A 27,166-nucleotide genomic window follows, 5' to 3' on the forward strand; every position below is an offset into this window, starting at 1 on the left:
TTAAAAAGCATATCTTGCGGCCTTGGTTCATGCGGGCGTACACAGTCTTGCCCCGACCCGACACGTAGCAGTGATTTAAACGCTGTTCCTTTTTTTTTTTTTTATTTGGTCACTGATGCGCGGCGCAAACTCGCAGACGCGAAGGCAAGCGAGCCGGCACATGCCAACTGTTCCTACGGCGCGGCCGGGCAAGAGGGTAGACGCGCGCGTTTCCTCATTTACGCGTGTCGCGTCCCCGGCGGTCTTCAAGATTATGGCGACGCCAGCCGCCGCCGCTTACTTTCTTCAAAAGAGGGGGACACCGGTTTGCATGGTGCGCCGGCTTTGTTGCGTCCACTCAAAATATTCTAGTACACTCTAGTAGAGTGCCTCGATGCGCTCGTTCGCCTCCGCTCCGTTCAGGGTGGAGACAAGCGCGTCGTCTGCTACAGCGGTCGGCCATTACTGATCCCATCGTCAGGCGCGCACTGCCGGGCGCGCGGATTCGCAGCCTTTTGCTCTCGAGTAAAACACTTGTGCTGGATGTGCCCTCGCAACCGCAAAATCGTTTCACGGAAGTCGCTAGTTAAAAGTTTCCAGACCTGCATCAGAACAAGTAATACGAATACTTTGCGCCTAACGGTGTCGCAGAACGCAGTGATACTCCCTGCCAGCGCGGCCGCTGGGCTGTGGCTGAGCGGCGCACAGCTGCTTTGGATCCCTGAGAGCTGCAGGCATCACTATTTACTTTTATACTTTGCGGGTATATATGTTCGTGCGGTGTCTTTTTTGAAGGCACGACAGTTTAGCTTTATTCAGGAAAGTTAAAGATGCGGAATACTGTCTATTAGAAAGCAATAATTGAAAGGTATCATTCCCGGGACTGCCGAAACGAAAAGCGGTGCAATAATGCGCCTTACATAAAGGCGCAGAATGTATGCTTTCATGTACGTCTGAAATTATTCCAGCTCGAATTCTCGAAACGAGACACGCAGTATTGAGACGCGCAATGCAATTGCGCGTCTTTCTTAAGCAATCTTTCTTAATTAGCGAGAAACGCACCTAGTGAAGCGAACGAATTAGCGAAATATAAAATTTGAAGACAGCGCGCGCAGATTTGACGGCTACATTAGAGATATGGAGTGAAAATAACTTAGATGGAATATACCGGAGCGCAACGTTTCCATCCCATCATCATTACGGGCGTCTCTCCGCACTTGATGTGCAGAGAGAGAATGGTTGTCAACATAGCAAACGCACATTTTCAGAGTGCCATACACACGCATTCCCAACATCCATCACCAGTGATCAATTGGTGACGTGAGAGTCCTAGGTCTACTCGCTGTTCAGCTAAATTCTTAAAGCGATTGGAATCCAGCGCGCAGGTTCCGAGGCTGCTATTATATGTGACCGATTGCCGGATGTATTGCGTACTGTCGTGTCCTCTTATTGAATACCTATTTTAAAAATATGGCTGTATTTCCCATTTCGAAAAAATACCAGCGAATGCAGTAAGCATAGAATGTCGTTTATTATTCGCAGCGGAAACGAATATACTTATGTAATGTTTCAATGTTTTTCAGCGCTGTGAATGCCGCGTTTGAAACTAATGAGCCGCGTATGGTTAATGTACACAAGAAAGCGTTGTTCAGAGGAAAGCAATTCTGGCAAATTATTCCACAGGATAAACCGAAAACATAACATTCTCGATTTCTAGTTCCTGCTAGGAAATAAATCACAACTCGTACCAAATACTTGCAGTTCACATATAGACGCGACAATATCTCATTTATTCACACCTTCGTGCATAAAAAAAAACAAAACCAAAAGGAGATGCTCGCGACAATGAAAGCACGTTTTCCAAGCACACCCCGAAAACAGCGCCAAATTTATGCGAATGGTTCAAAAGCGATAAAACCATTTGGATTACCAGTTCGCTCAACGTTCGATCGTGTTCAAGTGCGACAATGCGCGCTGAAGAGGCACCACTCGCACTCAAAACCACGGCACACACATAACTTACCAATAGTCTATTCTTGTGACTGCGTTACTAGTAACATATACGCGTTTCCAGAAATCGTCCCAAAAGCACCGACGTAGCAAAGGAAAGGTGATGGGGAAACAGCAAACAAAGCTTGCAATACAACACGCTGCACACCTACGAGAGCATCGTCGGCTGTCACTTGTCACGCTTTATCCTCACTGTCCATAAAAGTCTTCTTTTAGGATCCCTTGGGAAGAAAATCCTTCCAACCATTCCTAGAATGGTTCGTGCACTGTGGCACACGCACATCCAGTCATCCTGCGAGACTCGCGGCGGAGCAGACGGGCGACAAGGCGGTAGGCGCCGCATGCACGTTTTAACCACACAGCGCGGCCGTGGCTAAAACATGGCGGACGGCGCAGTCGAGGCGGCGTCGACCCCTTCAAAGAATGACCCGCACTCTAAGCGGGGGCGCGCGCATCGAGGCACTCTAATCTTGAGTCGACTTGCGCGCCGCCTACAGTTCGCGGACAGTGATATCTCTTCTCTTGGCAGGTTCAACATGTTGATGCCCAAGAAGAATCGCGTGGCCATTTATGAATATATCTTCAAGGTAAACAGAAAATATTGTTCTTTCTACTGCAATTTGCTGCGTATAGACGTCAGACTCTGGAGTTTCCAAGATGTGTGGCGCCACCTGTCGGAGAAGTATTGAGTAGTGCATAGACCGACTCTCTCGCACAGTTTGCTATGGGACCAGGTGCAACTAGCGAGTGCGAAACAACGATTGAGCTTAATATCGCGTGTGTTTGCGCATTTAGCACCAGGGGCGTAGCCAAGGGGAGGGTTGGGGGGTTCAAACCCCCCCCGAAATTTTTCAGTTTTGCTTGCGTATATAGGCATGCACACATACAAACGCACGCACGAACATACATAAAGTATGGTTGAACCCCCCCCCCCCCCCCCCCCGAAAAAAATTTCTGGCTACGCCCCTGTTTAGCACTCAGAACGAGAGCTGTGAATTGCTCTCCGCTAGTCGGACGCGCCACCGAGCCGTCGTGAAATGCTTGCTGGATCACTCGCCTGAACGACGGCGAAAACAGCAGCAGACGAGAGCCCTCCGCACGCTACGAAGAAACTCCGCAAAAGACGCACTGTTGCGTTGTGAATTGCCACGGACGTAAAAGACTGAATAAAAACGTTCAGTTTTACCGATTTCCATAGTTGTCGTACGAAGAAGAAAGGCGAGAGCGCTGGATACGGGCCGTTGCGAGCGTGTTGCGTAAGCGAAGTACCCGCGTTCTCCACAGCCGGTGGCATGAATGTGTGGCTCTGCTGTTGTTTTGCGTAGCCCTGATGCAAAACCATGGTAACCTTGACTATGAAGCTCAGCAGAGGCTCTCACCGCCGTGCTTGTCGTGTAGCACGAAGTGAGCAGCTAGAGGCAGACTGGAGACGCGTGATACGCACACCGCGACGAGCTGGTCGTCACAAGACAGCATCGCGGACGTATGTACGTTTTGAAGGCTCAGAGTTCTGGTTTTAACTAGCTGACACCACGTGCGTCATACAAGTAAATCGCAGAATGTTGGTCGTGACCCCCTTCAGGTTTGTTTCGCCCGTGTCCTCCGCGGTCGCCGTAGCTATCTCGGAGGCCACGGTTTTGCCTTTGGTTGTACCCCGCGAAAGTGGACACGCACGTATCCCCATTTGTAGTACATACAAACGGAAGACGACCATCAAGTGACCATTTGAGGATGCGTAATAAAACACTCCAATGCACAGGAAGCGAGAGATGAATTAAGGGAGAATGCAACTGAAAAGGCAAAAATCGCCGGAGCCATTCGCCCCTGGTGAACCGAGTTTTGTACCACTGATCGTAAGATGCATAGCTAAGTAAATTGATCGTGTATGTAGGCACTTTATCGCTGTGGCATACGTATATACCCGATTTTAACGCATTTAGGCTCTAGAGAACGGGTGTCGGAGGGCTTGCCTCGAACTCGGTGTCGTGTGATGCTCGCTTGTACTTGCGAGTTGCAGCGCGCGGGAATAACTAAAACTTATTTTGCATTGTACTCGCAGTTCGCTTTGATCAGCTTCCTTTGTTTCTGAAGCGTGGATTGGCGGAATAAGCTTTCCAGGTCCTTGATTTTCAGGAAACCGCGCCTCGACACCAACGAAAGAGGAGGGTTATATTGCGGCCTATGCACATTCGCTTGCGGGCGGCTCTCTTTGCACTACCCAGTTAGTGCCAGGGCTACGATGAGGGCGCTGGTGGCGGTGTTTTTCGCAGCGCCGCCTGGGCAGAGTCTGACGTCTATCGACTTCCTTGTGCTGGTCTCGCGGCTGAAGCAAGATCGCTCGCCCGCCTAGAGAAGACGCCTACTACATGCTGGCTGCGGAGTCTAGCACGGTTACGATACGACTGTTCGTGGTGCAGTGCACTAAGTTATTTCGTGCGCATTAGGGATTCCTCCAAACGCATTCGGGATTATTAACCACCAGTGCATGTTTTTCGTGTTTTAGAGGAGCGATATTGATTGGGCAACATAAAGATGGGATCGGATGTATGCAACGAAATGGTTCCGCGTGACCTGCATAACGCATTTCCAGCAGTGGGGACTGTTTAGTGTGTTTTCTGTATTGGTTGAAAAGCTAGTGACAGAAGTAAGCCGCACGATCTTTTTTGGGGTTCTGCACACAGATTGCGTTCAAGAAGCAGGCGCAGCAGGATTTGCTGGCGTGACAACCGTTGTCACATGGCCTGGCCATAAACGCTGTGTAGTTCAAATGAACAAAGTAGCATCAAGTTTGAATATTGTACCGCTGTGTTAATTTCAACATATTGGACATATTGGAGGGAAACAGCGCGAAAGACGAAACACCAGGCAGAGAAGGACACATGCAACAGCGCTGAAAAGGTTACGGCCCGCCAAACAGATTCCCTCCAGTTGTACGCGGTTAAACCGGAGCTGGGTACCTTCACATGAGAGAGCGAAGCTCCCACCTGTACCCATTTACGTTGGGTCATTGTCGACCTTCCACCAAAGTGGAATCCCTGCCATGTGCGGTGGCCCCACACTGGCATGTGCCCGAAAGGGCGGGGATGCACAACCCCCGAATGTCCCTCCATGCGAGGAGAACTCTGTCCAGATGCAACAGCATCTTCGAGGTTACGTCCAAAGGACACAAGCTCTACGCACATCTTTAAAGTGGCTGCACTGGCCACCGGCCCTCACAGTGAAGGACCTCCCACGTTAGTGACGGTGTGGTCCCAGGCCAGCACCATTGGCACATTGTGGTGCTACTTTCAAGCCCGAAGGCTCGGTTTCACTTTCTCGCCCACTCAGCCGTTGCATAGCAACGTTGCCCGTGGCACCCACGTGGAGGGGGGACACGATGTTCACTGTGAGAACCGGTAGCCAACGCAGCCACTTTAAAGATCTGCTTAGAGCTTGCGTCCATTGGACGTAACCTCGAAGATGCTGTTGCATCTGGGCAGAGTTGTCCTTGCACGGAGGGACATTCGGGGGTTGTGCGTCCCCGCTCTTTCAAGCACATGCCAGTGTGGAGCCACCACACATGGAAGGGATTCCACTTTGGTGGAAGGCCAACGATGACTCAACGTAAATGGGTACAAGTGGGAGTCCTGGGAAGGTGCCTGGCTCCGGTTTAACCATGTACAACTGGAGGGAATCTGTTTGGCGGGCCGTAACCTATTTCAGCGCTGTTGTATGTGTCCTTCTCTGCCTGGTGTTTCGTCTTTCGCGCTGTTTCCCTCCAATATGTCGTACCAACTCGCCCAAGCAACCACTTTAGTTAATTTCAACACCATGGTGTTTGTGGCCCGGCCAGTAATAATGCTCACAGTCTGCCATTATGCCCGTTTCTTGAAGTTACAGTTCCAGGTGTACTTACATGGCCTCTTTTCTACCCTTGTAGGAAAGTGTCCTTGTGGCAAAAAAGGATTTCTATGCACTGAAGCACCCCGAGCTGGAGGCCATCCCCAACCTCCAAGTCATTAAGGCCCATCAATCCCTCCAGTCGCGCGGCAATGTGAGGGAACAGTTCGCGTGGCGCCACTACTACAGGTACTTCACCAACGAGGGCATCCAGTACCTACGGGACTTTCTGCATCTGCCACCCGAGATTGTGCCCGCCACCTTGAAGCAGCAGTCTCGCCTGGAGGCACCCAGCCGAAGGTGTAAAAGTGAGTGCCGTTGGTTTTACACGCTAGCCAGCTGTTGCTTGGCGTAACCCGCTTTGTGTGCTGGCGGCTATGGCACTGAAATGCTAAGGCCAAGGCCGCATTATCAATTCTCAGCCATGGTGCTCTATTCGTAATGGGGCCAAGATGGGAAGAAAATGCTTGAGTACTTTGATTTGAGTGCATGTTAAAGATCTCCAATAACAAATTTTGGTGTTGAACATTCGAAACCACAAAATGATTATTAGGGATGCCATAGTGAAGGGCTACGGAAATTTTGACCACCTGTGGTTCTTAGGGTGCACCTAAATCCAAGTGCACGGGCCTCAAGCATTTTCGCCTTCATCGAAAGAAAATGCAGCCGCCGCAGCCGGGATTTGATCCTGCAACCTTCGCGTCGGCAGTTGAGCACCATAACCACTATAACACCGTGCGAGGTGTGTAACTCCAGGTGGTAAGAGCAAATTGGGAGTCTGCCACTTTAGCTTGCCCCATAATCATAGCTGAGTAGTTTTGGCATGTAAAACGTTTTTATATAAGGGAACAAATATTGGTTGCCTCAAATTTCTTCTCCTTGTTGACCATCTTCTCCGCATCCCTATTATTCCAATCCATGTCTAGAATGGTGAAAGAAGACGTGTCACACCTTCAAGCGTGCTGCATCAAGTATACGTTTTTTGGTGATGTCTCTACTTTGCATGGTATAAATTATCTGGCAGTCTTCCACCATGATTTCATTCATTGCCTAATTTTAGAGTGTACATTAGAAACCCTGTATAAGACTTGTACGTGCTTGGGATATGACCCTTATATGAGGGATACCATGTTTTCAAGGGTCCTGAACCACCGTTTCAAGTAATCATTGATTGACCTCAGTATTGGAGTTAATTGTCTCATGAACTGATTGCCACAAGTATTTCTCGAAGTACGATAGTACGCGTCACAACCTTGATTGCATGTCATGAAATGCAGTCATTCTCTCCATTGCGATGGTCCTGATGCTCATGCATCAGGAGCGGCGAAGCTCAGCAGCCAATTGCCTCTGCGACTAAAGATAGTTCCTCTGTCGGCGGGATCACCGGCCGTCCGGCTCATGACGTCACATGAAGTGCGCGCCTATTGGTGACGGCTCGTGTGCATCCGCCTTTGAGGGGAAAATGCCGCTGCCTTCTAAAGTTGCACCCGACTATAGTCCTCTTCAGTGCTCAGCTGACATGTTTGTTTCCTTGGCACCCATTCTGTTCTACTAAGCTGTCACCTGGCTTCTTTGTTACTTGACCTGTCCAGTTCTGCATCCTTTTCCTAATGTGTTTTGTGCACAGCTGTATTTGGTTCTGGAGTCATGGCTACAATGGACATTGTAGTAGAAATCATCTAAGTGAATCCGAGTCCCCTTTGCAGTAAATATGCTGTTGCGTGGTTCACCCTGGCTATGAGGGTGATCACTACACTAGAGCATGTGATGTGTGGCTGCCAGTCTTGTAACTAATAAATGTTGTGCTTTGCAGTGACGCAAGATATACATAGCAAAACAACAGATGACCGCAGTGATTATAGGAGAGCACCCGGTCTAGACAAGAAGGGTGATGTTGGGCCAGGAACAGATGCCAACTTTGACTTTGTAAGTATTTGGCACATTCGAATGTTTCATTTCATTTTCAGAGTTCTCTGTACCTTCTCTGGTGTATGTGCCCCTTCGGTAGCAGAGTGCACATTAGTGGATGCAGTTTGTCTATAGTCCTGCCCAGACGACTGAAGCGCGGCAGCCGATCGCCTCCGTGACTAAAGAAATAGTCCCGCTCGTGCACGTGCCGATGTTCTCCGAAGGCGGAGCCACCGGCCGTCCCGCTCATGACGTCAGTCCCGAGTGCGCACCCATTGGTGCAGGCTTGTGTTCATCTGCCTTTGAAGAGGAAATGCCGCTGCCTTCTAAAGTTGTATCCGACTATACTAGTAGTGACATGGAAAAAACATAAGTGATTTGCTAATAATTTACGTTTTTGTTTGCCCCACTCCACTTGAACGCAATGTACAGACGGAATCACACTTGTCTAGAGCGCCCAGCTGGCTGCTTCAGCTGCCGTTTTCTGCAAAAGTATGCAAATACATACCGACGCCGTAATGTTATACTGCATGCTAGGTCCTTTTACTATAATTCAAGCATGAATGGAAGCTTGTACAGTAAAAGCTCGTTGATCCGGATTTCACGGGACCAGAAAAGATGTTCAAATTATCGAAAGTGTCAAGAAAACAATAAAGGGACATCCATTACATCAATACACTTTCATTTTCTTGGCGAATATGTTAATCCTCTTGTTCTTTTCCATAGGAGCAATCTAAAAGCAGCAATTTTTGTCATCCTGCGATTTCAGTTTCAATGCGACTGTGGTGCCAGACTCCATTGTTTAATTAGCCCGAAATGGGCTCTGCACCCCTCTCTTATTATTTACCACCGCCACACGCACCTGACGATAGTTCTTTCTCAGGTAAAATGGCCGGCAACTGTCCATCACGATTTAGCAAACGAGTCTTACGCAAGCATACTGACGGCGGCTCAAAGCTCTTCATATTCAACAGCGTCAGCAATGTTCGAGATTTGTGACATTGCGCGTGCATTGCATCAAGTTAAAACAGAGCTGTTGAGTGCTGGACTGATGACGCTAGTCATGCGGGCAGCGCCACCTCATTTCTGTTGTCTGCGAACACTGTTTTCGCTCTTTTGTGCCGCACATTCATGGCGCTTGGTGCGCCCGGAGGATCATCCGAATTGACCGAGTTGCGGCAAAATATGACCGAATTAACGAGAGTTTGATGCATTAAAAAATGCATATGCTGCCGGGATCAGAGAACATGCCCGAATTATCAGATTTTCTGAATTAACGAGGGTTGTATGAACTAGCTTTTACTGTAGCTAGCGTGAAGAATAGCTGCGCACTGAAAGAGGCACTACACGATGTCCTTTGTTTAGATTCACATAAAAAATACCAGACAGTAAGCTCAGTCTGCAGCTGACCATTATGGTGCCTTCAACAGGGAAATGGCATGTCAGACATTTTCAGACATTTTCCAACATGGAAAATGTCTGCCGCAAAGTAGAGCATTCTCGTATATGCAACAACATTATATTCACTTGTAAAGTTTGCTAAGTATAACATCCCAGCAATTGTATATAGTGCTGAAGGACTAGGCGCTTTCTTGCATACAAAACATTCATGCTGAGTTTAGTGTAAGTGGAGCTTGGCGGTAAGTTCTGCTGGCGTGATGCAGTCTTAAATGAATTACTATTCGCTTCCTTTTGCAGCAGGGAGGCTTCGGACGTGGACGTGGAGCTCCACAGTAAAGGACTTGAAGGCCCGCCTAGAAGCTTGTAAATAAAACGAAACTTTCTTCAGACAAAGCGGTCTCTTCATTGCGAAAAGGTGTTGTCCCGGAAGAAGGTGGCATTCCTATATGGATAGAGCTGCAAAAAACCAAGAGAAACACAGAATTAGTGCTTATACAAAATTTTTTCTTGTACAATATACTTGAACGTGCAGCTAACTATTTAACGTGCCATCAAGCCTTTTAAAGAATTCACTAACTACCCTCTTGGAATTGAACAAAGGCCACTAGGATGTGAGAGGAGGCTTTCAAAGTGACATTAGCTGCTGTGCTCGCATAGTTCTCATTGACTATATAACCAGGATGATGTGGATTTTCAAAGCACATGCATGGGCTTAAACCTTTTGAGTGTCGATTTTTTTTTTTTGCCAGCTGCAAAAATGTGCATTACTTAGCCCTAAATTGTCCTATTTCAATCCGTGGGAACTGTATGTCTTTGACCCTCAAACGGTTAATGTGTATTCAAAGGGAAAGCACTGCATCATGTGGGGAAAGAAAAATGAAATTTCTGTGACAAGGTTCCTGATCATGCAAATATGGTACTGTAAGCATGCATTAAAACATTTGAGGTATGGACCCATGCCAGAACGCTATTGGAAATTGATGTTACACTGATGTGCTCGGGTTTTTGGTGCAAAATTAAAATACGTCATTCTTTCATTTTTTTTGAAGTTCAATACTATTTTTGAAACTGGCAATTTCTTTATTGTTTCTTTAATGTGATCAAGATAAACAAAGGCAGAGGTCATTTTGTACCAAGAATAAGTGTGCCCACACTTGCCAAGCCCGTTCATTGGCCACAGGACAGAAGATACTGTAAGATGGACCAAGTTCTAACAAAACTGGCAACTTGACAATTGATGCCTTGTTGAATAAAGCAGAAAAGCTAATCTCAGAGCAGTGCGTGACCAGCTTTCAGTGACTATCGCAGATAGGATTTCAATCATTGCGCCAAGCTGGTGCACCAGGATTTGAAAGTGGTTTGTATACTACACACGATAAAAGGCTTTGACCTTCTGCTTCGAATCAAGATCTCCCATAAGTGAACCCACCATACGGGAGAGCTGAAGTTGGTGTTTATAAGTGCAAGTTCTTGGACAAACACATGGGGCAGATAAATTCAGATAAACATTGGTCATTCAATAAGACTTGCTGCTTTATATGCGGTCTATATTACGGATTTGTCGTTTCAGTTCATTAGCTGAGCAGTCTCATCACTTATGCATAACCTGAAAAAACTGTACATGCATCTGATAACATATGATGCAGCATGCAAGGTGACTCTTGTTTGCCAGAGGGGAGAGCACCCTGGCAACCAACAGGCACATGAGCCGAGACAACTGCCAGCGTTATGCACTGCCTAGTGAAATGTATTTTATTGCATTAGCTCGACATTTAATGCCTGTTCCATTCAGACCAATGCACACAACAGTTCAGCAGGAATGCTAGTGTGCACTCGCACAGCGTTGATGCTGGCCTCAGTGGTAAATATCCAACAAGCAGTGAATATTCAACAACCAGCGCAGAACGGACAAGAGACAAGAAAGGGAACAGAAACAAGCGCTGTCTTCCACCTGAGGGTTCATTGAAAAAACACACATGTATATATGTCAGCATACCACATCATGTGAGCACGCACAAGAAATCGCGTAACCATCGTCAACACGTTAAGCAGAAAACACTTATTGGACATGAGAAAATATACAATAATCAAATGCACAGAAAAACCAATGAAAAGCATATCAATGGTGTGGACCATGGTTTATGCTGTCAGGAAAAGCCAGCTCTTTTGGGGTCAAGGCAACCGAGGGCTTGCTGACACAGTTACGCTTGGCAATAATCGAGGCCTCAATGATCACTCTGGTTTGATCATTTGCATGTTTGGACAGGTTCCTGGTTTGGTCGAACACGGCAGTACAGCCGCAGTGAGAACAGTTTTTCAATAAACCCTCAGTTGGAAGACAACGCTTGTCTCTGTTCCCTTTCTTGTCCATTCTGTGCTGGTTGTTGAAGATGGATTACCAACTAGCCAAATCTCAAACTTTGCTTCAGTGGTGCAGCCAGCACAAAAATTGAGCATAGTGTTGACGGAGCTTTGATGGAGCACTTAGCTTTGTTGTTTTCATCAAATGTACTGCACATATCTGGAGAGGCTGTAACTTCCTGCAAGACCAGTGTGGCTGATGGAGAATGCTCAACTACAAAGGTGAATTCACTTTGAATGTCCCTAAAAGTACAATCGCAATAACAAACTAAATTAAGCCCAATTTTTCACCAAACAGGCTGTGTGCAAACAGTGTACAGCAGTGAAAAAAAAAAAAAAAACACTTGATAGTTTTGGTTACGTACGCATCAGTTACAAAATACTTCTATACAGATGAGTATTTTGCAACCGATGCATAAGTAACCAATAAATTGAAACAAGTTTTCTCAGTGCTGAACAATGCGAGATAGGAAGTTCGCATTAGGAGGCTACTTTTCTTGTGAACAGCATAATTCAGAAAGTTTTGCAAGTAATGCTACCAATTTCACAAATTTCCTACACTTGGAGATAAATAGAACTTTTTAAATGCTGCCCAGTAATAGGAGGTTGCTTTTCTCAAATACTTGTATTTGGCTAAAATAATTAATTACTCACACTCCTATCCTTAAGCAACAAAAGCAAAGTTGCTGTCGGTGTTTCCTTAAAGCAAAGAAACAGAAACGAGGCATGCACACGTGTCCTATCTTTAGTCGGGAAGCGCTGGACAACCTGAAGCCTTACCCGACACACTGCTCGTCCCCTGACAAGGCCAAGTGGAACAGGGCCATATGCACGGGAATCCGTTGAATTCTCCTTGTTGTCACCTTCAAGCCAAACATGTCCTTTTGGTATCTGCAGAAACACCGAAATGTGTTGCTTCATGTAGTTTGGGTTCATTGTCCATGCAAGGTAACTTGATTTCTCAGAATAACTACTCAAATCGTGGTACACACCTCCAGTGCAAGTGCACATACTCGTTCATTACAGATTGAATAAATGCTTCATATGCAATATTTGGTTCAGATACGAAGTCACCAACATTTGAACTGTGTAGAATAGCATAATACAGAAAGTTTTGCAAGTAATGCTTCCAATTTCACGATAAATGGAAGTTTTCTGATGCTGCTCAGACCACCGAGCTCATTTTGTGCACGTGAAAAGAAACCACCATAATACATACTTGAAATCACAGCGCGAAACCACACGGACGCGAAAGCGATTGTGTATTATACTTTACGTCCGTCTACTACTTTAACAATGTAACTTCAAGCACGTTCTAGGCGTGAAACGTCGCACGTACCCTCTGCACGAAGAGCCCGGAAATCAGTTGGTCTCCGTGAACGCCAACGACTCTTTTGCAAATGTATTGCCGCGGATTGTTGGGGCACTTCGCTATAACGATGTCGCCTCTGTAAAAAAGATGCAATATTTTCGTCCACCACCGTTCCGATTCAACACGTCGTAAGCGAATTTACCTCCGAATGCGGTTCATGTGCACAGATATGTGTTCAGTGAAAAGGATGTCATTGGACGCAATCGTAGGCTCCATGGAAGAACCGCTGCACTGAAAAGGGTAAAACGTTTATTGATCACACTCGAGCAATTGTGTTTGTAGCCTAAGCACTTACTATAACTAGGTCCCCGCCGAATTCGACGACACAGTAAGCAATGGCAACGCTTTGCACAACGAATCCGCTAGCACGCAAACACCGCGACAAAACACGACTTAGGAGCGTCATGTGACGAATTGAAATAAACACGATCGTAATTAAACGAGAATGTTATTTGCTTTGCAGCGAAGGACAAGCATTTTCCGTTATTCAGCTAAATGCACGCGAAAAGCGCAGACCGCACGAACCACGGAACGCCTACGAAACAACAACACCGACACGTTCTCCGCATTCAATGCTACGGATTGGATCGGCCGGACCCCGTTCGTTGACCAAAACGGCTTTCGATAGTTTTCGTTTCAGTTTCATTCATGGCTGGAACTTCATTCTCTACTCCCGCTCAGCATTGCTAGAGAGTTCTAGAAGCGTTTTAGCATTGCTTCGAAGTTTAAATTAATGCAGCGCATACGAAGGTGTTTTGTCCTTCACCGTCGAGTGCACAATATACACGAAGGTTCGTACACTTGTAACGTCTAAAATGTCGTTTCAACACTTCCTCTCACCTTCGCTTACTTCTACCGATCTACAAGAATTATGTTTTCCCGCCGCTTTTTTTTTTTTTTTTTCCTGCGCACATCCTTTCAGGAACTGGGGACAGAGGCAGTAGAGGCACATCCTGATGGCCTTGGTCGGCACCACTGCGATTCTCTTGTCTCAGTGTCTTGCATAACGAATTCTTAACGAACGGTCCGATATTTTGCTTTGTTCACCCAACACACTAACGATTTATAACGCAGCCCCACGAGTACAGTGAAAGCAGCTCGAGCGGCATGTTAGTAGATAAATGCAGCGGCATTCCGCTGCATTCCGCGGACATGACCGGTCGACACTGACAGAGGGGGAAAAGAACACACTTCTTTTATTTGCCACGAACGCACATCTTTGTGTGATACATACGGACTTTTAGTATTAGTAATGACTTGCTCAGTACAAAAGCTGCCTTTGTACAAAGGCTTGTGGACAAGCAACACATTCTTTTCCACTCACAGTGACTTTTTTAGCACTAACAATTTTACTGCGATTCAATCACATTTATTTCCTTATATAAAAATCGCAAGCAGTTACCAATAGCGTACAGTATTTGGCCACATATACTGTTTGTTTTACTGCTAGAATGTCCTCTCGAGAAGTAAGTAAAACAAAAAAATTCACACACGTAGATTCTCATATGCCTGCTTACATCGCTGCAGCAGGGTTTAATGCCCACGTACGGTGTACTGGAGGAAAACTTGAAAGGCAGAAAGAACCGGAAGAGTGAAGAAAGAAGGCAATAAAGCAGGTCAGTCAACTTCCGCAGCCTCAGCAAAGCCAACACGTGAAGCACCGTAGTCAAAAACAGTGTAGTATCGGCCTATGAAGACGTCACCAAAGATCCAAAGAGGTCCTTGTGGGGCTGGTATGTCAAGTCCGACAAACCCTGAAAGACACAGGCTGCGGCGAAACTGTGTAATCTGAAAGGACACAATAATAATATAATAACTGTTAGGGTTTTAGGGTTTTCCCAAAACCACGATACAATTATGAGAGACGCCGTAGATGGAGGGCTCCGGAAATTTCAACAACCTGGGGTTAGCAGGGACAGTTGGGCGAGTTGGTTGAAGTTCATCTTTAAAAGGCGCGAAAAAAACCACAACGGACAGGTAGGAAGGAGACAGGACGACGCGCTTCTAGCAACTGAAGCTTTAATCAAAAAGCGAAAGAAGATATACACACACATTACAAAAACAAGAAAAAGAACCAGACCACCGCAGAATGAATATGCATATAAAAGATAAAACACTGGGCACGTTTTTTGTCACCAGCTTAAGTTATATCAAGGTAATCTACCTCTCGGCTTGATAGCGCTACGGACGGACAGCTTATGCAAGAAACACCCGATTTAGAAATATAGGCGGCTTCCACAATTTCACGAGTCCTTTGAACTCGGTTCGAAAACAAAATAGCTGCTTCTTTAAACAAAGGAAGACACCCACAAGCATGACAATGCGCAGATAAGTGTGAAAGCTTGTCGGTCTTCAACGACCTTTCATGTTCACGCAAGCGTATGTTTACACACCGGCCAGTTTGTCCTATGTATGTCCGTTTGCAAGTTGTAGGTATGTTATATACTACGCCAACGCGGCAGGGCACATAGGTATTCACATGTTTTACACGGCAACGACCGTATTCAGAGCATCTCCTATCAACCATCCTCTCCACAGCAGGGCAAACACGCGAGAGCTTGTTGTTTAAAGAAGCAGCTATTTTGTTTTCGAACCGAGTTCAAAGGACTCGTGAAATTGTGGAAGCCGCCTATATTTCTAAATCGGGTGTTTCTTGCATAAGCTGTCCGTCCGTAGCGCTATCAAGCCGAGAGGTAGATTACCTTGATATAACTTAAGCTGGTGACAAAAAACGTGCCCGGTGTTTTATCTTTTATATGCATATTCATTCTGCGGTGGTCTAGTTCTTTTTCTTGTTTTTGTAATGTGTGTGTATATCTTCTTTTGCTTTTTGATTAAAGCTTCAGTTGCTAGAAGCGTGTCGTCCTGTCTCCTTCCTACCTGTCCGTTGTGGTTTTTTTCGCGCCTTTTAAAGATCAACCTGGGGTTCTTTAACTTGCACCTAAATCTAATTACACGGGCCTCAAGCATTTTCGCCTCCATCGAAATGTGGCCACTGCAGCTGGAATTCAATCCTGCAACCATCGGGTCAGCAGCCAAGCACCACAACCATTAGACCACCACGGTAGGTTTGAAAGGACACAAGGTAGAAAGAATTATTACATTAAAAGCACAAATAGAAAATGCAAGACCATTCAGTAAGTTGCCCTAATGAACAATTGTGAAACGGTTCAGATTAACTTATTCTGCATACGACAAAGTGTTAAAGTTTTCATATCATGAGACTGTGTGTTCAGATTTCACTGAGACGCGAGCAGCTTACCGTGCAAACAAAGCCACAACTCACATGGTGTGCATACTACAGCTCCAGTACTATACCATGTGCCTCAAATGATAAAGCAGGCACCTCAACAGAGATGACCATACCTTTCTTTCGGTAATGGCAGTAAAAATCAGTAGACACTAATGAACTTATTAGCAAACTAATGCACACTACAGCCATAATGCCAGAAGCAGAGTGTATTCAGCACTTGATGCATCTGCAGGAGAGGGTGTCTCCATGCATTTCCAGAAGAAGGGAATAGTGGAAGGGCCAGTTTGGCAGCATTCAGAGAGATGGTCACTGTGTGGTCTTCAAGCACTGCACCAGGTTGACTGGCAGGCCCTTAAGTAGTCTGTGACACAAATGACTGCCATATCCATGTTCAGTGACATGGATGTGCCGATCAAACCTTAATTATAGAATTGACAGCTACCTACAGACCCAATAACAGTGGGACATGAAATTTTCTCGTTGGTATTCCTTTAAGGCAACTAATGAAAGGTGTTTATCAAACATTAGCCAAAACTGTAAAGTAGTGGTTATCCCACATATACTTACATCCGCTACTGCTAATAATGCATTACTGAAGAAAGGCATGGTTGTTTATTTCACTGTGTTTAAATCTTATGACTCTTCAGATACCAATCAAATGGTATGCCTTAACAACATCAAAGATTGGGCTAGTTGGTTCTGATTTCTGCCCAAGTTGTTCCGTTACATCTTGCGTAGTGTTGAATGCAAAGCTGCACCAAAGTTTGATTTTAGTAAAAAGCTGAAAGCGGTTAATATTCATAGGAAATTGGCACATTCATCGTAATCACTCATCAGGTGCTTTCATAACAATATGATATACATAAATGAAGGTTGCCAAATGACCTCACCTTTAGGACATAATCATTCCCTGTCAAAGTGTACGTACGATTTCCTATATGGAATGTGACGGCCGGAAGCTTAGGCACGTCTTCACATTTCACTGTGTACTGGAGAGAGGAAAGTTAGGCATGAGAGGACATTCACAGCAAGTACAGTACAGGATACAAGCAGTAACATGCAGGTAACAAATCACGCTGTCTACAACAGGCAAGTTCAAGGACATAAAACAGCAGAAAACACATGCTTTCGTTAAATAAAACATAAATAAAACTCTTCAATGATTCATGAAAGGTGTTATGCGAAGTCATTTGTCATTACTTTAATAAAACAAGGTATTACAGTGATCTATATTATATTATATCTATATATAATATATCTATATATATATTATATTATATTATATTATATTATATAGTGATCTATATATTATATGAAAATAAAGTAATTATGGTGATCTAGATTTCATGCAATATGGTCAATGGCATAGGCGTGCGCAAGGTTCCCCTTCATGGGGGCCGAAGGTTCATCGCAGCGACCACACCCCCTATTAAGGCAAAGTATGTGGCAGACTTTGCCCCCCCCCCCCTCCCACATGCTGTGGTCAATGGTGTTGCTTTTGTTACATATGGTACAGTATTCTGTGCACAGCATAATGTTTTTCATATTTCAGCATATGTCTTCATTTACATTATTATGCTGGGGTGCACAACGCATCAGTTGGAGGCGCTAATTTTAAGATGGTGGAACTAAACAAAGACAACATAAAGGTGCCTAGAATCGACACACGCAGGTGCCTGCAAATGTCAAATCTGTGTGCCTCTATGTTGCCTTAGCCGTGTTGCTCCATTTTAGTTGTCACATTTGTGTCCACTGTAGGATGTAAAGTTATCAATTTCCAGCCACTCAAATGCACAAGATCAGAAGTGTCTATACCTGACCATGCGAGTAAGGGTAGGCACCAATAATTTTCTGAAGTTTCATGACCTCTAAAGATGGGCCGGCCATTAGTGATGTGCCAGTGTCCGCAATAGCCTGACAGCCGTTTACACAGAATCTCAGTGAGTTGTTTTCCACAGATATCCTGCAATATTGGAAGAAAGCAATGCATCATGCATGAACAGCCCAAAGGTGATAAAGCAAAGCAATCACATGCCCTTTCTACATTCGCAAACGTGTTCTTATAGACAACTGCTCAATGCTCTCGATCAATCTTGCTAGCTTTGCTGATAACTACCTTTCTGTAGTTGTGTTACACCAAATGTAAGTGAAACAGTCTCCAGACCTCTACTAAGAATCAAAACAGGACAGCACAGAGTTGGCTAAACCTTTGTTTTTCATTGCCATCATCAGCCCACTTATGTTTACTGCAGGATGGTCTATCCTCTACCATGTTCCAAGCTTTGACCTTTATCATTATTCAAGCGAACCATATGGTCAGCATAACCTATATTGTGAAATGAGGGAAAAATAAAAAAGACCTTCACTTTCCTCTAAATACGTTTGTGTGAAAAAAAGTGCAATAAAACTACACTCAAACCTCATTATAAAAAAGTCACATCTGCCACGAAAATAACTTCGTTATATCCGAAAATTCGTTATAAGCATTTATTTTAACACTGTATCTATGACAAGACCATTCTTCATTTGCTTCGTTATAACCGATAATTCGTTATATCCGTGTTTGTTATATCGAGGTTTGAGTGTAGTTACAGAGCTTACCCATCAATCGCAAACTGCCAGTAGCCTTTCTTTGTGACAGGTACATAATCAATGGAGCCCTTGTAGAAGCGCTTATCTACACCGCCAAATGTAATTTCACCACCACTTGAGGAATTGCGGTTTCTGAAAGGAAAAGACACGCAGGAAGAGAATTGTTAAGCAATGAAAAATAAGGCCATCCTGCACTACCATCATCATCATTATTGCTCGCAACAATCACTGTCCTTTCCGTTCATTTGAAAATGTGCCACTGACTACTGGGTGCCTCTGTAAAATGAAGGTTATGCAAAAGCTAGGCATGACTGAACGAAAGGATACAAGTGGATTTGATGAACAGCACACTGAAAACTGATAGCAAAATTCACCGACGATTACGATACTGCATAATTGAATTCTGAGCGCAGCTTCGTGTTGGGGCAACACCATCTGTGTTTGAAGTGTTGGCTTTCCACAGTTGTATCAATGTAACATTTGTTACATACTGCCAAAGAAACTGCCAGCGCTCGAGTGCTACGCGTTTTTTCTCCTTTGTCCTCGGTCGCTCTATTGGTTACGCAGACGTCACTCAACGCAGGAACGGGTGGCTAAGAGCTGCGCTCTAAAACGCCAGGCCTGCGCAGAACACGCAGCACAGTCCCATCGAAAGCTGGAAGAGCGGCCTTTAAAGAGCCCGTTCTAAACTCTCATGGGGCAACTAATACAAGTGCACATGCAAGGTATCCACTACACCATAAACCATGAAATTTGTGAATTAGGACAGCACCCACTACGCAATTATTTTTGTCTTTCTGCGGATAAGCGAGGTACCCGCTACACATGTGTAAGGTATTATGTGCACTTTGTTGATGCTGCATGTGGCTGATGACAATGAAAAATTATGGCTGAGCACTTTGCAGTGGGTGGGAAGCATTAATCCACACACTCATTGTGCTATTAGCATTGTGTGATGACTGGTTGTTATTTTACTTTTCTGCCACGCTATATTACATAGGTTACATAGGTACCCTATACAGGCGACATGACGCCTGTATGGGGTCTTTTTGCAAATGAGTTTCAAGCACCAACGTGGCTCTGTGCTAGAATAATCGATGTCACGCAGAGGGCCCGGGTTGAAATCCCATTTGATCCTGGGTATTTTCTTCTCATTTTATTTTTTGATGTCTATCAGTTACTTTTTCATGTCTATCGGTTACGCCACCGACGGCAACGGCGACGCCACTCAACGCAGGAACGGGCGCCTAAGAGCTGCGCTCTAAAAAAGAATTGTGCATATGGTTGTTCAGCTGGTTCAAAATTTCAACAAGGCCTGTTATCATGAGTTGTTTTGAAATATACTCATCTCCAGTACTGTTTCACTGGCACATTAACTTTCAAATAAGCTTACAGGGTCCCTTATGCATTTGCCTAAGATGACTCGAAGACGAAAGCCATCATCTTCTTCTTCTTAGTCAATCTATTGATCCTCCCCCACAACCTCCAAAAGCTTTCTGCACCTAATGTGTTTTTGCATTGCGCCCAGGATTGGTGGCATTGCAAGCTTTCTGCACCTCACCTGGCTTTGCACTGCCTCCGTGATTGACCCATCTTTGACCAAACAACGGTGCCATGTGTTGATGTCATCATGTGATGTCACACATGATGACGCTAACACATGACACTGTGGCTTGATGACGGTGTCATCATGTGGCGTCACACATGACATCGTCGCATTATGATGGCATATGGTGACGTCATCACGAGATGATAATTTTTTGCATCATTCGTGTTGATGCCGATGCCGATGGTCAATTATCACGTTTGATGAGGCAACTAAGGCTTCCGCCTTAATAAAAAGTTCCTTTGCTAGCTAAATTCTCTTTGTCCAGTGCTATGCATAGGTATGTCTTTTTTTGCAACTGCTACAGCAGACCTAGCAGTATTCTGGGAACCCAAAGAAGTGGGAACAAGGAACTATCTATTAAATTAGAGCCTCATTTAAGTAATATAGTTTTTAATATAAAGTAGTGTGTTGAATCAGGGATTGTGTAAATAAATTTCTGAATGATTCAAACTGCAGTCACTACAAACTGACAGTATGCTTCAATTGGCTGAACGTCGGAAAGTATCATTTAGAATGACAAAAAGCTTGGGAAGTTACGTAGTAAGAGATGAAGGTTTGAAAAGTCGAGTGTAAAAAACACAGATTCAAAAAAAAAAAAAAGAAAGAAAAAAAACAGATGGTGGGTGTTAGTGTTGACTTTTCTCTTCATATTGCACCCGTGCTTTTTAAATGCCTTACTTTTCAAACCATGAATTCTTTGAGGGTGGCCAAGCAGCTAAGGCAACAAGGCAATAACAAGAGCATAACATGACAAGGAAACAATGCTCACCGACTCAGAAAGAAAGAAAAAACAGGTTGTGGTACGAGGCCCTGCAAGACCATGTTGTCGAATACGGTGTTTGCACCAGATGCAGCGATGTTCTTAAAGCCGAGACCTAGGATGCCATCAAACTTGGCAGCCACAAAAGTCAAACCTGGTTCAGTGACTGCTTCAGCAAAGGTCTGGTTCTGAACCTGCAATTATAAAATGAAGGTGTACATTGCTCTGCGTAAAACCCAATGATGCTTGGTTGGAATAAACAGCTCTCGGTGAATACCATTCTGTAAATGAACGAAAGCGCAGACATTAAGTAAAATGATGAATGTGGCTAAACAAATGAAAGAATGCAAGAGGGAAATTTTAAGGGCTTGCTTTTCTTTGTTAGACACAACCTTAAGAACCCTTTTGTCCACTTTAATTTCCTCACATTTATATAATAATTACTACAAACAACGTCCCCTATACTTTCCTTGGCTTGACTGTCTGCTGGTTCTTATTAAAGGAGTACTGACACCTTTTTTCGAAGGCAAGTTTACTCTGCCATACAAATCTCCTGTATGCAGAGACGACTCTGAGCAAGTGTGAAGCTCAGCAAATGCTGATAAGATATTTTATTTTTATATTAACGTCAATTTTTTCATGGCGAACCTACCGACATCGACACTAGCTTGACATCAGGCTACAGTACTAATTCTGGTGACTTCACGCAGCAGTCTGGCTAGTTCTGATGACATCGGGTGCCAAAACTTTCAAGATGGCCGCTTGTGCGTCACCAGAACATTCAAAATGGCCGCTTGTGCATCACCAACGGAGCCACGGTACGGAGCGGCTGTGGAAACGTCACTGTGTATTGCGCGAGCACGTGACGAGAAACTCATACCGTGTTGTGACGTCAGGGTACAGTAGGAACCGAAACTAGCTTTTAAAAACACACTGTAATTACTTTTTCAGGATGCACTCACGCTTAGCACTACCTTTTCTAGGCTCTTGAGGCCTTGGGCTTTCATTTGACGCAAAAGAACTACAACTGAAAATGTTCGTGTCAGTACCCCTTTAAAGGGGTCATGAAGCACCCCTTGGGCTGATTGAAAAAACACATCCTGCGGAAAGCTGACACGGCTATGAACTGCTCTGCCAAATATTACAGTCGTGCGCGCCGCGTAATGGCCACAAGCGGAGCGCGAAGTTGCCGTTTCCCCAGGCACCCTCTTTTCAAACAGAGGCCGGTTCTCACTCTCGTTGGTGGGCGGGGCGTCTGTCCGCTGTACGTCGCAAAGACATAGCATGCTTATTGGCCGATAGCCGACGTAAATCGAGAGCGGCGTTCGGATCAGATGCGCTTCTTGCCGCGGAATGCCGCCACTTGCCGGCGCCGCACTCGCGCAAGCGAATCACAGCGGGAGAGCGATCGCGTTTCATGACGCGCGCTGGCGTAACTTCTTTCCCCCATGCCATCCCTCCCTGTCTAGCTTCCAGTGCGCTCGTCGGCACGAGAAAAGAGAGAAAGCGCTGGGAGCGTGCGCCAAACCCCCGTAACTCCGCTGATTCTTGACGGATTCGAGAAATTTTTGCGGCAATCGATTCGGCAGGCAGTACACTCCGATACTGAGGCCATTAGATCGTTACTTGGAAAAGTGGTTCATGACCCCTTTAAGATAGTGTCTACACATGTGAAAGTATAATTTTCACAGGGACAGTTTGCGACAAGCTGACCCACCGATAGTACTTCGTAGCAGACCTAATACTGTGTTACAGTCAGACGTGTGTTGTCTTCTCATCTTTCAATTCTATGCTAAGTCAGAATTAGTCCAGGGCCACTATGTTCTGCTTCATAACCATACTATTGTGGTTTTGGCGTGTAAGGCCCCTGAATTGAATCTTAATCACTTTAGCTTAGCAACATACTCCTTAGTTAAATGTCTGTCCACAGTGTCTGTAGCATTCTCGTCTTTAGGTTCAGCGCAGTTTTCACAGGATGCATAATAGCTGAACCCAAAAATTCTACTTAGTGAAAGACGGGAATGTCCGTACCAAACACACTCACATCAACGCCTGCAAGTGAAACTGTGTCTACGCTCAAGAAGCCGGTCATGCTGCCAGTGCCATAGCGCAATGATATAGCTGTGCCATTCTTACGGTACGTCCTTGACTTTGTATGGTCATACTTCTTGTGGAGCACTGTAATCGGAAAAGAAGAATTAATAATCACATTTGAGCAGACTCAGGTGGAACAAAATATTTCTACGCTACTATTTGAATAAGAAGGGACATTGTACTTACCAAGAGTGACTGTAGCTAAAACACTGCTTTCATAACAGTAACTTTTTCCAACTCCAGCAAAGTACTCTCAAAATCAGGTGCGTCTCATGAATAGATGTAATAACTAGATGATAAAAAGCAGCGCTGGAATACAACTCGTGCCTATCATACAGTCCAAACAAATCATTTTCACCTAAATATAATGACATCCAAATAAAATTCACACATATCGTACATCAACAGCAAGAGCAAAATCATCTTTCGTGCATTGCAAAGCTTGATAATGCGAGCAGTCATTGCAATGATCACTTACATTGCCAGCAATCCTATACCCATACGTTGCAGAAACCTGGTGTTTATTATCAACTGCATGCTGTTTTCTTTCTACAGGGCAGAGCATTTGCATGTGATAGTCTTGATAACCAGCTAGTATATGTCTCCAGGCACACTCAAGCAACCAGTTCCAGCATCTAGACATATGTCCAGCTACACATACAACTGGCAGCGTTAAAAACAAAACTCCCTTCAAAGTTCCTCACAGTGCAGAAATTCAACACTTAAACATGTTGAAATTCAACATTTAGACATCTCACATCATTGCAGAGCTGTTGATGAAAGAACAGGTATCCATAGATAATCAATTCCTGTCTCCTAGAAGCAAGGGGAATTACTACTGTGGGTTGCAACAAAGTGTAAACAGCAGCTTACAGCAGGCAAAGTTGGTCCACTTGCAACGTCTTGAAGGAACCCACAAGTTGGATGAGCCCGTGTCAAAGACAACACGAAAAGGTTGCGGAGGTACTCCTATGCTGATTGGCCCATAGTATTGAGCCTGGAATAAGGTGCGTTAAATGGGACTATCTGCGTAAATACATTCATATCTACATACTTGTCTTTGACTTATTAAATTGGAGTTTCAGCGATGATATCACAGGTTTTACAGTATCAGCACACAAAAGTTAGCCAATACGAATGTGAAGAAGGTCAAGGGAACAAACAGCATGGAAATACAGTGAGACGCAGCAGATCATTATGTGTTGAAAATAGAAAATTTTGCAAGCAGAGAAATCTAGCTGGTTATTGCGAAACAGGGGTGATTAGAGATCACTGAGAAAGGATTTCATCTATAGTGAACAATGGGCTGATGATGACAATCTTGAATATTGACAACCTCAATGGCACTGCAGAATATTCTGAATGAACGAATGAATTCATGAATGAACGAACGAATGAACTTGTAACCCTGAACATCAGATAGTCTTTTTTTTTTCATTGGGCATGCACACCACTGCCACAAGGCAATAGTAGGGCAGTAAAGTTGTTTAGCTACCAGGTCCGGGTTACTTTGAAGCCTGAGCCCATCAAGAATGATACTTGCAGCTGTGTTAGGTCAGCTACACTAAAAGGCAAGCACAAAGAAGTAAGAAAGATAAACCGTTAGGTAAATGACTGTGTACTCACGTTTTACGTCACCTAGACAGACGAGAAAGAAAAAAAGTGTAGGCATGCGAATTAGAAACCAGGGGCAAATATGCCTGAACTTGACACTAGTATAAGGTTATAATGTTACAGAAATGATAATTAAGGCTAAATGGTTAATCCAACATCAAAGTTCTTCAGTGCTTATCAGCCCTGTTACAGTCATTGAAAGTTCCGCATGCATTTTCACTTTCATGCAATGTTTCTGTGGTATAGCGTAGTCAGATGCGTTACATGTAAATAAGCTAACAGAATGTCGAGCCATTTTTTTCAGTACCACAGTTGAAAGGAAAAAAAGAGATGAGAGCACTGTGCCGACTCCCCAAACGAAAGGTCAAACTATTATTTTTAGTGAGAAACACCTGCATGCTGGTGCATTGGATGGCATCGTGCTGATCACTCACGTCAAGGTAGTTTGACAGTGGCTCTGGAATTGGCAGTTGAGCACCTCCATCACTGTAGTATTTCGGCTGGGCCACAACTAGTTCGGCGTCTACCTCGCCCAAGGTTTGTCTCACAGACTTGAATCGATGTAGGGGAATGCTGAAAATAAGAGAAGAAAGCAGTTGTTAAACACAGTGAACCGTACGTGTTTTCTCTGATACCCTTTGAAATAATTTCGTACGAGAATAAAATCCTGTCAAAGGATTGGGAAGGGAGTGGGAAAAAAATTGGCTGCTTCTTAGCAAGTCCTCTTGGTGAAATTTAGTAATATGTATATTACTCAAGCCATTATGCTACATCTAGTGCCAATGTGGCTACATGGATGTCATATGGCATTCATAATAGCGACTTGATTTTCTATGCATTTTCGGTAAGGAACTTTAAGAACTATAAAAGTAACTAATCCTCGCCCAACATCGGCATGCTTCAGGTGAGAGGTTAACTTTCCCATTTCGCAGAAGCCGTACGGCAGACATACTGTGGGATACATGCAAAGTTGATCAGTTACTGTTGTGATAAAAATTTTGAATTTGAATTACGCACGGTTCATTCCTTACGCATGGTGATAATTACCTATATGTTGTTCATTCCAGCAGTATGAATGCACAGAACGAAACCCAGCCGCGGATTGAAATTGCCGAAGGCATTTCGTACCGTAAAGAAGGGGGAAGGCGCACGAGAGGGGAGAGGGCATAGCAGGGTGAGGGGGGCAGGCTGTTTTTTTTAATACCGCGACTTCGCACTGCGATCTCATCGTAAGAGCCTCAGTGGGGGACGGTAGAGAAGGGGGGGGGGTGCAGTGAAACTTCACCCGCTTCGACCCCCCGCCCCCTTTCCCTTAATGGACACGCCTGTGGCTGTGATTGAGAGCACTGTTGAATGAAAGCCGTATCTTATTACGCTGAGTTTCCGATTTCCGATATGCCAAATCCGATTCTCCATTTGCGGTATTTCGGATTTATCGGCTAATTCGGCCTCGCGCAGCCACCGCTTCGTTTCCTGCACGCATAGTTTCGAGCTACTTTCGGGTCCCGCTACTTGAACTAGAAAGAATGAGAGGGTGGGGACAAGAATAAGAAGCGGGGGTAAGTATGCGGCGATCATGCTCACCTGATGAGGGATGCCGTCGACGCGACCAGTGCCAGGAGAGTGAAAACACGGAGCGATTCGCCCATATCCTCCGCCAACTGGACTCGACGAGAGAATGCGACTCCACGCGCGCGGCCGTCGCCTCGAAGCCGCACGCGCTTTGCTCCGGGCAGCAGGGACGCGTCGGCCGGCAGCAGCAGGTTCCGTTTCGAACTTGACCTCCCCCGAAGCATCGATGGCGCTCCCTCTTATCGACGCGGCCTGGTTCCGTTTATGTGGCTCACTGGTCCCGGCACATCATGCACGAGGGCATTCACACTGCATGCGTGCGCCGCGGTGTCCCCCTCCTCCTTCGCGCGTGGCTTTACGGCACAGAGATTGAAGCGGGTAGCTTTTAGAGCGGTATGCATACGACGATGAGAAAGCAACTACCCGCGTTACTTTCTCGTAGGTTTTGCTTTGTTTATCTAATTAAGTGCAATCTTGACGAGAACTAATTAAGCGCCCACTCATTAGAGGGCTTCAAGAAAATTATAACGCAAGCCTAGAAAGCGCAGGGGCGGCACGCCAGGATTTTTTTTTTTACTGGGTGGGGGGTCACCCACGACAGGCGGGTTTCTTCGGGGGGCAGGGAGTTTGGGAACTTATGTGCTGTTATGAATATGTTTGCTACTGGGCAGGCAGGCGGAAATTTTAGGGGGGCAGCTGCCCCCCCCCCCCCACCGCCCCGCAGGCGCTCGCCACCCCTACTCAAGCGGTGCCTAAAAACCC

At 45.2% G+C, this 27,166-nt stretch overlaps 3 protein-coding genes across 3 annotated transcripts; 1 reads left to right on the forward strand and 2 right to left on the reverse strand.

The window, feature by feature from the left end:
• The first annotated feature begins 2,517 nt into the window (after positions 1-2,517).
• On the forward strand, positions 2,518-9,570 carry LOC125757128 (40S ribosomal protein S10-like). Its single transcript, XM_049412313.1, has 4 exons — positions 2,518-2,576; positions 5,909-6,176; positions 7,682-7,794; positions 9,475-9,570. The coding sequence occupies exons 1-4, from the start codon at positions 2,526-2,528 to the stop codon at positions 9,511-9,513; spliced, it is 471 nt and encodes a 156-aa protein (XP_049268270.1). The 5' UTR covers positions 2,518-2,525; the 3' UTR covers positions 9,514-9,570.
• Positions 9,435-13,472, reverse strand: LOC119382728 (mitochondrial inner membrane protease subunit 1). Its single transcript, XM_037650562.2, has 5 exons — positions 13,206-13,472; positions 13,053-13,141; positions 12,878-12,986; positions 12,319-12,429; positions 9,435-9,633 (listed from the first exon to the last, which is right to left on the reverse strand). Exons 1-5 carry the CDS (start codon positions 13,314-13,316, stop codon positions 9,580-9,582), a joined length of 474 nt encoding a protein of 157 aa, XP_037506490.1. The 5' UTR covers positions 13,317-13,472; the 3' UTR covers positions 9,435-9,579.
• Positions 13,473-14,127: 655 nt separating this feature from the next.
• LOC119382724 (lysosomal aspartic protease-like) lies at positions 14,128-27,058 on the reverse strand. Its single transcript, XM_037650558.2, has 9 exons — positions 26,417-27,058; positions 25,267-25,405; positions 24,092-24,215; positions 23,169-23,302; positions 21,134-21,318; positions 18,765-18,887; positions 17,979-18,126; positions 17,054-17,152; positions 14,128-14,698 (listed from the first exon to the last, which is right to left on the reverse strand). Exons 1-9 carry the CDS (start codon positions 26,626-26,628, stop codon positions 14,528-14,530), a joined length of 1,335 nt encoding a protein of 444 aa, XP_037506486.1. The 5' UTR covers positions 26,629-27,058; the 3' UTR covers positions 14,128-14,527.
• Between the last annotated feature and the right edge of the window lie 108 nt (positions 27,059-27,166).

The sequence above is a fragment of the Rhipicephalus sanguineus genome, chromosome 2 (genome assembly GCF_013339695.2).
Source record: "Rhipicephalus sanguineus isolate Rsan-2018 chromosome 2, BIME_Rsan_1.4, whole genome shotgun sequence".
Lineage (NCBI taxonomy): Eukaryota > Metazoa > Arthropoda > Arachnida > Ixodida > Ixodidae > Rhipicephalus > Rhipicephalus sanguineus.

What these genes read in the sequence shown, in the direction of transcription:
- LOC119382724 (XM_037650558.2), bottom strand. Translation starts at nt 26,628, where the DNA reads ATGCTTCGGGGGAGGTCAAGTTCGAAACGGAACCTGCTGCTGCCGGCC. An exon ending in CACTGTCAAACTACCTTGAC is followed by an intron (nt 24,216 to 25,266) that starts GTGAGTGATCAG and finishes ACCTTATTCCAG; the next exon opens with GCTCAATACTATGGGCCAAT. An exon ending in GTGGACCAACTTTGCCTGCT is followed by an intron (nt 23,303 to 24,091) that starts GTAAGCTGCTGT and finishes TTCCGATTACAG; the next exon opens with TGCTCCACAAGAAGTATGAC.
- LOC125757128 (XM_049412313.1), top strand. Translation starts at nt 2,526, where the DNA reads ATGTTGATGCCCAAGAAGAATCGCGTGGCCATTTATGAATATATCTTC. An exon ending in TTTATGAATATATCTTCAAG is followed by an intron (nt 2,577 to 5,908) that starts GTAAACAGAAAA and finishes CTACCCTTGTAG; the next exon opens with GAAAGTGTCCTTGTGGCAAA. An exon ending in ACCCAGCCGAAGGTGTAAAA is followed by an intron (nt 6,177 to 7,681) that starts GTGAGTGCCGTT and finishes TGTGCTTTGCAG; the next exon opens with TGACGCAAGATATACATAGC.
- LOC119382728 (XM_037650562.2), bottom strand. Translation starts at nt 13,316, where the DNA reads ATGACGCTCCTAAGTCGTGTTTTGTCGCGGTGTTTGCGTGCTAGCGGA. An exon ending in CCGGGCTCTTCGTGCAGAGG is followed by an intron (nt 12,430 to 12,877) that starts GTACGTGCGACG and finishes GTGTTTCTGCAG; the next exon opens with ATACCAAAAGGACATGTTTG. An exon ending in GGGGACGAGCAGTGTGTCGG is followed by an intron (nt 9,634 to 12,318) that starts GTAAGGCTTCAG and finishes GGTTTTTTGCAG; the next exon opens with CTCTATCCATATAGGAATGC.